General features: G+C 37.3%; 1 protein-coding gene across 1 annotated transcript in view; it reads left to right on the top strand.

The window, feature by feature from the left end:
• The window catches only part of Sntg1 (syntrophin gamma 1), a 302,539-nt gene that overhangs the window by 199,448 nt on the left and 89,408 nt on the right, over positions 1 to 13,683 (top strand). Inside the window, exon 14 of the mRNA XM_035438749.1 lies at positions 11,875 to 12,027. Coding sequence (XP_035294640.1) covers positions 11,875 to 12,027 — 153 coding nt within the window. The remainder of the gene's footprint in view (positions 1 to 11,874; positions 12,028 to 13,683) is intronic.

Here is a 13,683-nt window from a genome sequence, read left to right as displayed (position 1 = left end):
CATATCATTTGGAGAAGGGCCTAGACCCTCCTGCACGTGTCTAGGCTGAGAGAGTATGTGCAATGGGCTCCCAAAGCCCACTGGTACACTAGGGATAAATACTGATCTACTACTAGAGGCCCCACAGATTGCCAAGGGCTCCTCACTGACACACATGTTCACACGGACTAGATCATTCCTATACTGGTTTCCCAGCTACCAGTCTGGGGCCCATGAGCTCCCCTTTGTTCATGTCAGCTGTTTTTGTAGGTTTCAACAGCCTGGTCTTGATCTCTTTGCTCATCACTCTTCCCTGTCTGTAACTGGATTCCAGGAGTTCAGTTCTGTGTTTAGCTGTGGGTGTCTGCCTCTGTTTCCATCAGCTGCTCGATCTAGGATGGCATATAAGGTAGTTGTCAGTCTCATAGGAGAAGGGCATTTAATTTAGCCTCTTCATTATTGCTTAGATTGCTAGTTGTTGTCATTCTTGTAGATCTATGGACATTTCCCTACTACCAGATTTCTCTTTAAACCTATAATGGCTCTCTCTATTATGATATCTCTTATTTTCTCTCCTCTATTCTTCTCCCAACTCAAACTTCCTGCTTCCTCATGTCCTCCTCTCCCCCACTGAGTAATACTCCATTTTTTCAGATGAGTAGTACTCCATTGTGTAAATGTACCACAGTTTCTCTATCCATTCTTCAGTTGAGGGGCATCTAGGTTGCATCCAGGTTCTGACTATTACAAATAGTGCTGCTATGAACATGGTTGAACACATGTCCTTGTTGCATGAATGTGCTTCTCTTGGGTATATGCCTAGGAGTGGAATTGCTGGATCTTGTGGTAGACTCATTCCCATTTTCCTGAAGAATCTCCATCCTGATTTCCAAAGTACCTGTATGAGTTGGCACTCCCACCAGCAGTGGAGGAGAGTTACCCTTTCTCCACATCCTCTCCAGTATAAAGCGTCTTTGGTGTGTTTCTTATTTTAACCATTCTGACAGGAGTAAGATGGTATATCGTAGATGTTTGATTTGCATTTCCTTGGTGGCTAACTAATTTAAGCACATTCTTAAGTGTCTTTCAGCCAGTTTAGATTCCTCTAGTGAGAATTCTGTTTAGTTCTGTACTGTACTTTTTAATTGGATTTTTTTGGTGTTTTGGAGAATACCTTTTTGAGTTCTTTGTAAATTTTGGAGATCAGCCTCTGTCAGATGTGGAGTTGGTGAATATCTTTTCCCATTTTGTAGGCTTCTGTTTTGTCTTGTTGACTGTGTCGTTTGCCTTACAGAGGCTTCTCAGTTTCAGGAAGTCCCATTTATTAGTGGTTGATCTCAGTGTCTTTGCTACTCAAGTTATGTTCAGGAAGCTGTCTCTTTTACCATTTCATCCAAGGGTACTTCCCACTTTCTCTTCTAAAAGGTTCAGAGTGGCTGGATTTATGTTGAGGTTTTGATCCATTTGGACTTTAGTTTTGTGCATGGTGATAGATATGGGCCTATCTGCATTCTTCTACATGCCAGCATCCAGTTATTCCAGAACCATTGGTTGAAGATGCTTTCTTTATTCCATTGTATGATTTTAGCTTCTTTGTCAAAAATCAGGTGTTCATAGGTGTGTGGGTTAATATCGGGGGTTTCAATTCGATTCCATTGGTCTACTCTCTATTTTTGTGCCAATATCAAGCTGTTTTCAGAACTGTAATTGTGTCATAGAGCTTAAAGTCAGGGATGGTGATGCCTCCAGACATTCCTTTATTGTGCAGGGTTGTTTTGGCTATCCTGGGTCTTTTGTTTTTCCATATAAAGTTGATTATTGTTATTTCAAGATTTGTGAAGAATTGTTCTGGGATTTTGATGGGGATTGCATTGAATCTGTAGATTGTTTTCGGCAAGATTGCCATTTTTAGTATGTTGATCCTACCTATCCAAGAGCATGGGAAATCTTTCCATTTTCTGGTATCTTCGTTAATCTCTTTCTTTAAAGACTCAATGTTCTTGCTATACAGGTCTTTCACTTGTTTAGTTAGTGTTACCCCAAGATACTTTATGTTCTTTGTGGCTATTGTAAACTGTGATGTTTCTCTGAATTCTTTCTCAGCCCAATTATCATCTGTATATAGTAGGGCTGCTGATTATTTTTAGTTAATCTTGTATCCTAACACTTTGCTGAAGGTGTTTATCAGTTGTAGGAGTTCCCTGGTAGACTTTTTCTTATCATTTATGTAAACAATCATATCATCTGCAAATAGTGAAAGTTTGACTTCTTCCTTTCCAATTTGTATCCCTCTTGATGTCCTTCTGTTGTTTTATTACTCTATCTGGAACATCAAGTAGAATATTGAAGAGATGTGGAGAGAGTGGACAGCCTTGTCTTGTTCCTGATTTTAGAGGAATAGCTTTGAGTTTCTCTCCATTTAGTTTGATGTTGGCTATTGGTTTGCTGTATATTGCTTTTAATGTATTCAGGGATATTTCTGTTATCCCTGATCTCTCCAGGACGTTTAGCATAATGGGTTGTTGGATTTGTCAAAGGCATTCTCACCATCTAGTGAAGTGACTATGTGGTTTTTCTTTTGAAGTTTTTTTATATGGGGTATTACATTGATAGATTTTCATATGTTGAACTATCCCTGCAAGGTTACTTGATCATGAAGGCTACTCAATCATGGTGTATGATTTTTCTGGTGCGTTTTTGGATTTGATTTGCCAGTATTTTGTTGGGTATTGTTGAATCCATGTTCATGAGGGATACTGGTCTGTACTTCTCTTTCTTAGTTGTGTCTTTCTGTGGCTTGGGTACCAATGTAATTTTAGCCTCATAAAGACTTTGGCAATAAACCTTCTGCTTCTATTATGTGGAACAATTTGAGTAGTATTGGTATTAGCTCTTCTTTGAATTTCTGGTAGAATTCTGCAGTGAAGCCATCTGGCGCTCGGCTTTATGTGGTTGGGAGAATTTTGATGACTGCTTCTCTTTCATGAGGATTATAGGTCTGTTTGAATTGTTTATCTGTTCTTGATTTCATTTTGGTAAGTGATATCTATCCAGAAAAGTGTCCATTACCTTTAATTTTTTTAATTTTGTGGAGTACAGGTTTTCAGATTCTCTGGATTTTCTCAGTGTCCTTAGTTATGTCCCTCTTTTCATTTCTGATTTTGTTAATTTGCATGTTCTCTCTCTGCCTTTTGGTTAGTTTGGATAATGATTTATCTCTCTTGTTATTCTCAAAGAACCAACTCTTTGTTACATTGACTCTTTGTATTGTTTTCTTTGTTTCAAATTTATTTATTTCACCCCTAAATTTGATTATTTCCTGATGTCTACTCCTCTGGCATGAGTTTGTTTCTTTTTGTTCTAGAACTTTCATTTCTGCTTTCAATTCTCTAGTGTGACTATTCTTCAGTTTCTTCATGTGGGCACTTAATGCTATGAATGTTCCTCTTAGTACTGCTTTCAAAATGTCCCACACGTTTGGGTATGTTGTACCTTTATTTTCATTGAATTCTAGGAAGTCTTTAATTTCTTATTTTCTTCCTTGACCTTGGAATGATGCAATAGTACATTGTTCAATTTCCATGAGTTTGTAGGGTTTCTGCAATTTGTGTTTATGCTGAATTCTAAATTTAAAGTATGGTGGTCTGATAAGATTCAGGGAATTATTCCAGTTTTTTTGTATCTCTTGAGGTTTGCAATGTTGCCGAGTATATGGCTGATTTTAGAGAAGGCTCCTTGTAGTGCTGAGAAGAAGGTATATTCATTTATGTTTGGGTGGAATGTTCTATAGATGTCTGTAAAAACCAATTGGGTCATAACTTCTGTTAGTTCCTTTTTTCTTTCTTAAGTTTCTATCTGGTGGTGAGTGTGGGGTGTTGAAGTCTCCCACTCTAAGTGTGTTAGGTTTTATGTGTGATTTGAGTTTCTGTAATGTTTCATTTACCAATGTGGGTGCCTTTGTATTTGGGGCATAGATGTTCAGAATTGAGACTTCTTCCTGATGGATTTTTCCTGTGATGAATATGAAATTACCTTCTTCGTCTCTTTTGATTGATTTTAGTTTGAAGTCTAATTTGTTAGATACTAGGATAGCTACACAAGCTTGTATCTTGTGTCCATTTGATTGGAAAATGTTATCCCAACCCTTTACTCTGAGGTAATGTCTGTCTTGAAGTTGAGATGTGTTTCTTATATGCAGCAGAAGGATGGATTATGTCTTCGTATCCATTCTGCCAGCCTGAATCTTTTTATAGGCAGGTTAAGACCATTAATATTGAGGTTGACCATTGATTGTTAATTCTTGTTTGTTTTGGATTTGGTGGTGATGGTGGTATTGTGTGTGGATTTCCCTCCTTTTTTTCTTTTGGCTTTTGGTAAATTGGGATTATCTATTGGCTATGTTTTTTGTGAGGTAGTTAACTTCCTTATGATGGAGTTTTCCTTCTAGTACTTTCTTTAGGCCTGGATTAGTGGCTAGTATTGTTTAAATCTGGTTTTGTTGTGAAATATCATGTTTTCTCCATCTATAGTGATTGAGAGCTTTGCTGGGTATAGTAGTCTAGGCTGGCATCTGTGGACTCTTACTGTTTGTAGAATATCTATCTAGGACCTTCTGGCTTTCAGAGTTTCCATGGAAAAGTCAGGTGTAATTCTGATAGGTTTTCCTTTATATATTATTTGGCCTTTTTCTTTTTCTGCTCTTAATATTCTTTCTTTATTCTGTATGTTTGGTGTTTTCATTATTATGTGATAAGGGGACTTTTGTGGTCCACTCTATTTGGAGTTCTGTAGGCTTCTTGTACTTTCATTGGCATGTCTTTCTTTAGGTTGGGAAACTTTTCTTCTATAATTTTGTTGAATATGTTTTCTGTACCTTTGAGTTGGATTTCTTCACCTTCTATACCTATAATTCTTAGGTTTGGTCTTTTTATGGTGTACCATATTTTCTGGATACTTTGTGTTAGGGATTTTTTGGATTTAAGATTTTCTTTGGCTGATGAATCTATTTCTCCTAGTGTATCTTCAATGCTTGAGATTATGTCTTCCATCTCTTTTATTCTGTTGGTTATGCTTGCATCTGTAGTTCCTGATCATTTACCCAGGTTTTCTAATTCCGGCATTACCTCAGACTGTATTTTTTATTGTCTCTATTTCAGCTTTCAAACCTTGCACTGTTTGAATTATTTCTTGCAATTTTTGGTTTGTCTTTTCTTCCATTTCTTTCAAGGATTTTCTCATTTCCTCTTTTCAGGGTCTCTATCATCTTCATGAAGTTGTTTTTAAGGTCATTCTCTTCAGCTTCATCTATGTTGGGGTGTTCAGGTCTTGCTGGTGTAGAGTCCCTAGACTCTGGTGGTGTCGTATTGGTTTTTCTATTGTTGAATGTATTCTTATATTGTAGTCTTCCCATCCCTTCTTCCAGTGGATTCAGGTGGGGTCTCTTCCTCGCCTGTTGGATAAGGGTCCATGGTTCTCTCCATTTGGATGCAAGTAGTTCTAATACTCTGCTGGGTCTCACAGTGGGTACATGTGGATCTGAGGCACTCTCTCTCCTGGTGGGTGGGAGCTGGACTAGCACACTGAGGTAAGCAGACTCGTGGTTGCTTGGTCTTCCAGAGGCGAGTTGACCTGCCTGCAGTCCCCAGGCCAGGAGATCCCAGAGTGGGCAAGCAGAAGTCAGGCCTGATATAGGGGCCCAAGATCACCTCTCTCTTGAGTGGGGGCAAGAGTGACCCAGCCATATGATGGTATTTTAGAATCATTTTCAGTTGCATTTCCCTCATGACAAAGGATGTTGAGCAAATCCTTAAAATGTCTTTGAGTCATTTAAGATTCTTCCTTTGAGACTTTGAGTATCCCCATGGAAGGAGTCACCCTCCCTTGGGAGCAGTGAGGGGATGGGATAGTTGGTCAGTGCGGGGGAGCAGGGGAGAAGGGAATGGAGAGGGAACTGGCATTGACATGTAAAACAAGGTTGTTTCTAATTTATATTTAAAAAGGAAAAAGATTCTTCTGTTGAGAATTCTGCTTAGATCTGGAGCCAATTTTTTATTGAGTTATTTGTTATTTTGATGTATAGTTTCTTCAGTTCTTTACATATTTTGTAGATCAATCCTCTGTCAGATGTGGGGTTGGTGAAGATATTTTCCCATTCTGTAGGACTCTGTCTTGTCCTATTTACCATCCTTTTCCTTATGGAAGCTTGTCAGTTTCATGAGGTCTGATTTATTCAATGCTACTTTTGTTATATTTAAGAAGGGGGCTCCTGTGCCAATGAATTTCAGGCTTCTCACCTTTGCTTTTGTCACTGTCAATGAAACTTGATTAATGGTTAAGTCTTTGATCCACTTGTATTTGAAATTTCTGTGCGGTGATAGCTATGGATCTATTTGCATTCTTTCACGAGTTGGCATCCAGTTGTAACAGGACCATTTGTTGAAGACCATTGTAGATTTTTGTCTTCTTTGTCAAAAATTAGGTATTCATAGATGTGTGGATTAATATCAGGGGCTTCAGTTCAATTTCATTGATCCACTTATCTGTTTTTATGCATATACTAAGTTATTTTTATTGCTATTAGCTCTATAGTACAGCTTTAACTCAGGGATGGTGATGTCTCCTTTATTATACTGGCTTGTTTTAGCTATCCTGGAATTTTTATTATTCCTCATGAAGTTGAATACTTTTTCTGAAGTTCTTTTGTTCCTTTGTTAAGTTTTTGTCTGGTGGTCCTATCTAGTGGTGAGATTGGGGTGTTGAAGTTTCCTACTGTAAGTGTGTGAGGTTTTATGTGTGATTTGAGCTTTAGTAATATTTCTTTTACAAATGTGGGTGCCTTGTATTTGGGGCATAGATGTTCAGGATTGAGACTTCATCTTGATGGATTTTTCATGTGATGTGTATGAAATGCCCTTCTTCATCTCTTTTGATGACTTTAGTTTGAAGTCTAATTTGTTGGATATTAGGATTGCTACACCAGCTTGTTTCTTGGGTCTTGATTGGAAAATCTTTTCCCAACCCTTTATTCTGAGGTACCATCTGTCTTTGAAGTTGAGGTGTGTTTCTTGTATACAACAGAAGGACGGATTCTGTCTTTGTATCCATTCTGTTAGCCGGTATCTTTTATAGGCAAGTTGAGATCATTGACATTGAGGGATATTAATGACCATTGATTGTGGATTATTCTTTTGGATTTGTTGGTAGTGGTGTTGCTGTATGTGCCCCCCCTTTTTGCTGTTTGATCAAGAGGGATTATCTATTGCCTATGGTTTTTTCAGTGTAGTTATCTTCATTACATTGGAGTTTTCCTTCCAGTAATTTCTGTAGGGCTGGATTTGTGGTTATGTATTGCTTAAATCTGTTTTTTTAATGGAATATCTTGTTTTCTCCATCTACAGTGATTGAAAGCTTTGCTGGATATAGTATTCTGGGCTGGCATCCATGTTCCCTTAGCGTTTGTAGAACATCTATCCAGGATCTTCTGGCTTTCAAAGTTTCCATTGAGAAGTCGTGTGTAATTTGGATAGGTCTGCCTTTGTATGTTACTTGGCCTTTTTCCTTTGCTGGTCTTAATATTTTTTCTTTATTCTGTAAGTCTGGTGTTTTGATTATTATGTGGAGAGGGGACTTCATTTTGTGGTCCAATTTATTTGATGTTCTGTAAGCTTCTTGTGCTTTCATAGGCATATCCTTCTTTAGGTTGGGAAAGTTTTCTTCTATGATTTTGTTGAATATGTTTTCTGTACCTTTGAGCTGAATTTCTTCACCTTTTTCTATACCTATTATTCTTAGGTTTGGTCTGTTATGATAAATCTTTCTGCCAAAAGCCGCCTGAGCTCCACTGCCATGTGTGAGCTTTACGCCAGCCGCCCTCCTGAGTTAGGGCCCAAATGAATACACAGAAACTTGTATTAGGTACAATGCTGCTTGGCCAATGACTAGGATTCTCATCTGTTAGCTCAGTCTTAACTATCATAAACCTATATATTTTATAAGACTTATCTTATCGGACGCCTTATTGGTGTCCCTCCTTGCTGGTGGATCACATTGTGCTGCTGGAGCAGGAGCAAAGGGGAAAAAAGGGATGCTTCCTGTTTCTCCTTCTTTAAATATGAGTCTCCTTGCTATGTCACTTCCTGCCTGGATCACCACTTCTCCAGAATCCTCTTTGACTCATAGTCCCATCTAACTTGCTGTCTCATTGGCCAAACAGTATTTTATTCAACAATCAATAAGATAAACATACACCGTACATTCCCCATCATCTCCTCTTTTTTGTCTAAATAAAAGGATAACTTTTATAATAACTGAAGAAAACTATAACCATAACTATCTGTCTTCAATTCTATCAAAGACCACAGAAGGATAATATATAAACTCTAGAATTGACAGAGACATCTTGCTACCTGGACATTCACCCAAAGTTCTTCTGTAATGTTGCGGCATCCATCTTCAGCCCATAGGCCACAGTGTGTCTGGCACACTTCTCCATTTCAACAGGAACCCTTCAGTACTGTCTTGTAAGTTTAGCAGTCACTTTCTTGTGGGTCCTGCAAGTCCAGTTTATACAGCAACAAACAGTCCAGGCAAGAGCAAATGGCTAATCTTGCCATGTTGAAGGCAAACTCCATAACGAGTTTCTTTGATGCCCATTCTCCTTTTTGATGTAATTGGTGTGCCAGGAGCAGTTGTGTCTTACTGCCAAGAAAAACCCTAAACCATTTAAATGCCATATTTTTGTAGGTCTTTGAAATATTTGAAGAATACCTATCCATCTCAAATACATCTCTGTATATTTAGAAAACCTAACTAACCTAATTGTAAGTTCTGAATATTATAGGTAAAAGATCTGTATAAACATAATACTTAAACAAGAGGAGACATATGCATATCATAAAATTGACCTTAAAGTTTTATCAATAAATGAAAATCTATATCAATGTAAAGTATTTAGTCCTATATCCTATTCCTCTTTTTTCTTTAAAAAAAATTGACTATGCTCATTATCATTTATAAACTACTCCATTTAAATGAAAACACTTGTAAACAATATTTGGGAATTGGGGCGTCGTTCTTTCTAAACTGCTTTCTGCTGATTGGGGGGATGCTCATACCATTAGGATCATGATAAAACATAGAAACCTGACCAAGTCCTTGTTTTTGTAGTCTGTAAGGCTGTATCATCTCAGCTTCAGGGGGTCTTGTTTGATCAAACCATATTAGTCTGGAAGGAATCCACAGCTTTTCATTTTCTGTGGAAATACAAGTAAAAGCTTTATTTCTAAGTAGCCTGTCCTTAAACTTAAATTTTGAAGTTAGAGCTTATGAGATGATAGAAGTCTAAACTCCAGAAGCACTGGGATGAAGGGAGCATATGGAAGCTTCTCTGATGTCTCTCAGCAGCCCGACAGGGCAGGCAGTGGCAGCAGGTTTACCTCTTTCTCTGGGAACCTTGGGGCATGGAGTCATCCCGCTCACTGACAGCATTTTGGTCTTTTTACAGTGTCCTATACTTCCTGGATATTTTGTGTTAGGGATTTGTTGGACTTGAAATTTTCTTTGGTTGATGACTGTATATCCTCTAATGAGCATTCAACACCTGAGATTCTCTCTGTGTCTCTTGTATTCTATTGGTTATGCTTACATCAGAAGTTCTTGGTCATTTACCCAGCTTTCCTATTTCTAGCATCCCCTCATTCTGTGTTTTCTTTATTGTTTCTAATTGTACTTTCAAACTGTGAACTGTTTGAATTGTTTCCTTCACTTGTTTGCTTGTTTTTCTTGGCTTTCTTTAGATTCTTTAAGAGATTTGTTTATTTCTTCAATTTTTTTGGTTTGTCTTTTCCTCCATTTCATGTAAATTTTGCTTGTTTTTCTTCTATTTCTTTAAGGGATTTTCTTGTTTCCTCTTTAATGGTCTCTAACATCTTCATAAGATAATTTTTAAGGTCCATCTCTTCTTCATCCTCTGCGTTGGGCTTTTCAGTCCTTGCTGGTGTGGAGTATCTGGATTCTGGTGGTGTCATATAGGTCTTTCTGTTGTTGACTGTGTTTTTACCTTGTCATCTTCCCATCCCTTCTTCCAGTAGGTGTATGTGGGGTCTCCTCCTCTCTCTGGTGGTAGGTGGAGGGCTGAGGCTCAGGCAGCAGGCTCAGGCTCAGGCAGCAGCCAGAAGGGAGAGGGTGGTAGAGAGATAAGGGTGAGGTATGTCCAGACTCAGGGTGGGCCTTACGGTCTGGGCAGGTCCACTCTTGTCCAGGGGGGCTCAGACAGAAGCGACCAGGGTTGGATGGGGGAGGTTGTGGGCAGAGCAGCACCAAGTCTCACCTCAGACTCAAGCGGCAGCCAGAGAACAGAGTGCTTTTCTAGTTTTAACAATGTTTATTTTAAAAACAAGGTTTCTGGTTCCCTGTAGCAATGTCTTACAGAAAATTCCTGTGTATATCAATCAAAATAATAATGAAACTAACAAAGTATATTAAGTAAGAACTCAAGAATGCAAATAATCTATAATAATGTAAAACTTCATTCATTATTTTCATTATCTTGCCACTTTTAAAAATTATCATTTTAAATAACTAGCTTCCATCTGAATGCATCACACACATCCCCACATGTATCAGATACCTTTGGATATAATCTTCTTTCCAGAAAATAGAACTTCACTCCACTAAGTTAAATTGGGAGCAAAATCAAGGACATTAATTCAGTTAAGGAGCTTAAGCCATTAAGTGATAAGACATTTATCAAAGGCATAATTATACTTGTACTCATAATGATCTGTACCAGTGTATTCAATGCTGCTTTGATTTAATATCTGTCACTGGGACACTCCCCAAATACAATATTTCCTCCAAACACCAAAAGAACCTTGTCACCATTTATTTGTGTTCTATGCTCACATTGTCTTGTTAATTTTTTTGCAATGCCTATGCCATCTTCTTAGCTCCCTGAAAGTTTTCAGGCAGCAAGAATCAGAGTTAATTCTATAATACTGGAAGTAACTTCCTTTATCCTTCCAGTATGTACCTACAAGAATCAAATTGGAATGCAAGGGAGTTAGATATTCTGTTTTAAATCATAGCTAAAGCCGAGGGTTCAATGTATTTGCACTGTTTAGTTATGGTACATCTGCATGCATTCCTCCATCAATAGCTAGATACCAATGAGTAGCCCCTCAAAAATTTACAGTATATTGAATAAGTATTTCAAATTATGTATCTGAGAATGTAGTACAGACTGTTGTCCTGTACTTTTTCATACATAGCATATCTGAATTTTCAAAGTACCTTAGAGTTGAAATGTTTTGCATTAGGGGAACACCTTGGTAAAAAATGTGGGACCAAACCAAGAAATTTCTAGGAGCAAAATCTTTGATACAATGAAATAAAATTACACATATAAAGAAAATGTTTGCCATAGGGGAATATAGAAAGCAATTGGTGCAGAAAATTGCACTACGTTTTTCCTAATTTTCTATGGGGTCATGAATTTAATGATTTCCAAAAAAAATCATTTCAGTGAAATTTTCTCATGACTGTGAAAGATGCCAGCATAATCATAAGCATTATTACATCTCAGTGCCCAGACAGTTTGCAAGGAAGTTGGGGTGTTGTGTATCAGGCCATTTTGCAATCACAGATTTTTTGTGTATGTGCATTCAGCACTGTAGTTATTCCTTTGTTACTAAGAAATTTGGGTGAATGATCACAGAAAATGGATTCAGATGTGGGATTTAAAATTTGTTTTAACCATTTTGAATTAAGATTAATGACAGTACAAAATTCCATGTGTATTGTGGAATCTACCCATTGTATCAAGCAGCTCAGTAGGCATTTGCTGCGCTGATTAAGAATTGATGTATGCCAGCCTGTGTAACTCCAGGTTTTCATCAGGACAGTGACCTGCTGGATCAGAGGAAATACTGCTTTACTATGCAGTCTGAGTGTGGGGAGGACTTCTACTTCTCTGTGGAGCTAGAGAGTGACCTTGCCCAATGGGAACGAGCCTTCCAAACAGCCACCTTCCTAGAAGTGGAGAGGATACAGGTAGGAGACTATGGAGGGCTTTGTGTAATATCTGGGGACATCTAACCACTCACTGGAGTTCAGAAGGTATCTGAGCACAGTTCTGTGAGGTTGCCTTCCACCTCAAATGATTCCACTGTTTAGCCTTTATTGAAAAATGAGTAAGTAGGCATATCCAAATAATCATTGAAGTTTCTTTTTCATGAATTTGCCTTCATAGGTTACTTCCTATTAAATATTCCTATGATTTGAATCTTATATAGAAAATGCTCTTGCTGTTGTTCCCTATTTATGCGGTTGTTTCCTTTCTTCAGACATGGCCAACTAATTTCTAGATGTCTTCCTTTGAACTATGCCTTTCAAAACAATGCACAGTATGTGAAGCTTTCTTCAAAGATGACTTCATCCATGGGCCTCAATTTCTATGGCTTCTTCCCCGATTCCTTTCATAGATGTTCTGCTGATTCTCGCTACTTCCCCCGGTAGCAAAAAAGTTATTCACCGTTTTCTTTCATTCAGTGTTTCACTGTTTTCTTCAGATGACTTACACCATAACATTAAAAACTTATTGCCATAGGTTGCTTATTTTATTCCTCTGTGGTTTGAAGTCTAAGATATTTTGCAAGCCACAAGTGGCCAGTGGTATTTACTGAATTGTTGTTCTCCTGTATGAAGCTATATCTAAATCAGACTTCATAAACCCTTTAACCTCTCAAATACATGAGTATCTGAAATGAGACATATCACAGAATTGGTTCTGTGGTTGACCTGGAACAAGATACAAAAAATTTAAAGTTAATTAGGTTTTTGCCCCTTGGAATAGAATCATAGATCAAGCACCAGCATATGTGGACACTTAGTTTTTTAAACACATATTATAACTGAAATGAAAATACTCAACTCTTGGTTTGACTCATATTTTATAACTTCTCTTTTTAACTACACTAGGAATGGGCACATTTAGTTGAAAAAAAATGGAATTTCATTTTCACATTTGAGAATGTGAATGTACTAGCAAGAAAATATTGTTTAATTTCTGTAGAATGAATATCTTGGTTTCCTTAAAGTTGGCTAAAATTAAAATTATGGACCTGGCAGTACATGTCTGTAATCCCAGCAATTGGGAGGTAAAGACAGGTAAAAAAGTTGAGTGTTGTCCTCTGCTATATAAGTCTGTGCTACATGAGACCCTGTCTCAACACTGGAAAATAGCAATAAATAGGAAAATGTGAGCTAATGAAAATTAGGCAAAAAAGAAGAAAGCTAATACCTTGATTAATGCTATAGAAGAAGTCATGAATTAAAGTGTTTTTCTTTAAAAACATATTTGTATTACAAGGACTACAAAGCAACATTTTCTACCTGAAATACATTTATTTAATTATGTATGTTTTGTTTTGAACTTGTAGTAAACACAGAATAAATACTATCATATTTATTTGAAATGATGACACATAAAAGCACATATTTTGTGTACATTGAACAGTCTCATTTAAATTTCTAATTAATCTTTAGAAAATATAGTGAATATTGAAACATAAAGCACTTCTTAGGTAAATAAAATGTTACATTTCCTAACTTAGAAGAAATAATATGAGATGTAATTCATTTAAGGTTAATTTTACTGGATTTATGAATTTCAGCAGTAAAGGATACATTTGGTTCATAATTATTTAC

Source organism: Cricetulus griseus, chromosome 2 (assembly GCF_003668045.3).
Source record: "Cricetulus griseus strain 17A/GY chromosome 2, alternate assembly CriGri-PICRH-1.0, whole genome shotgun sequence".
Classification (NCBI taxonomy): domain Eukaryota; kingdom Metazoa; phylum Chordata; class Mammalia; order Rodentia; family Cricetidae; genus Cricetulus; species Cricetulus griseus.
This window is presented reverse-complemented; position numbering and strand designations above follow the sequence as displayed.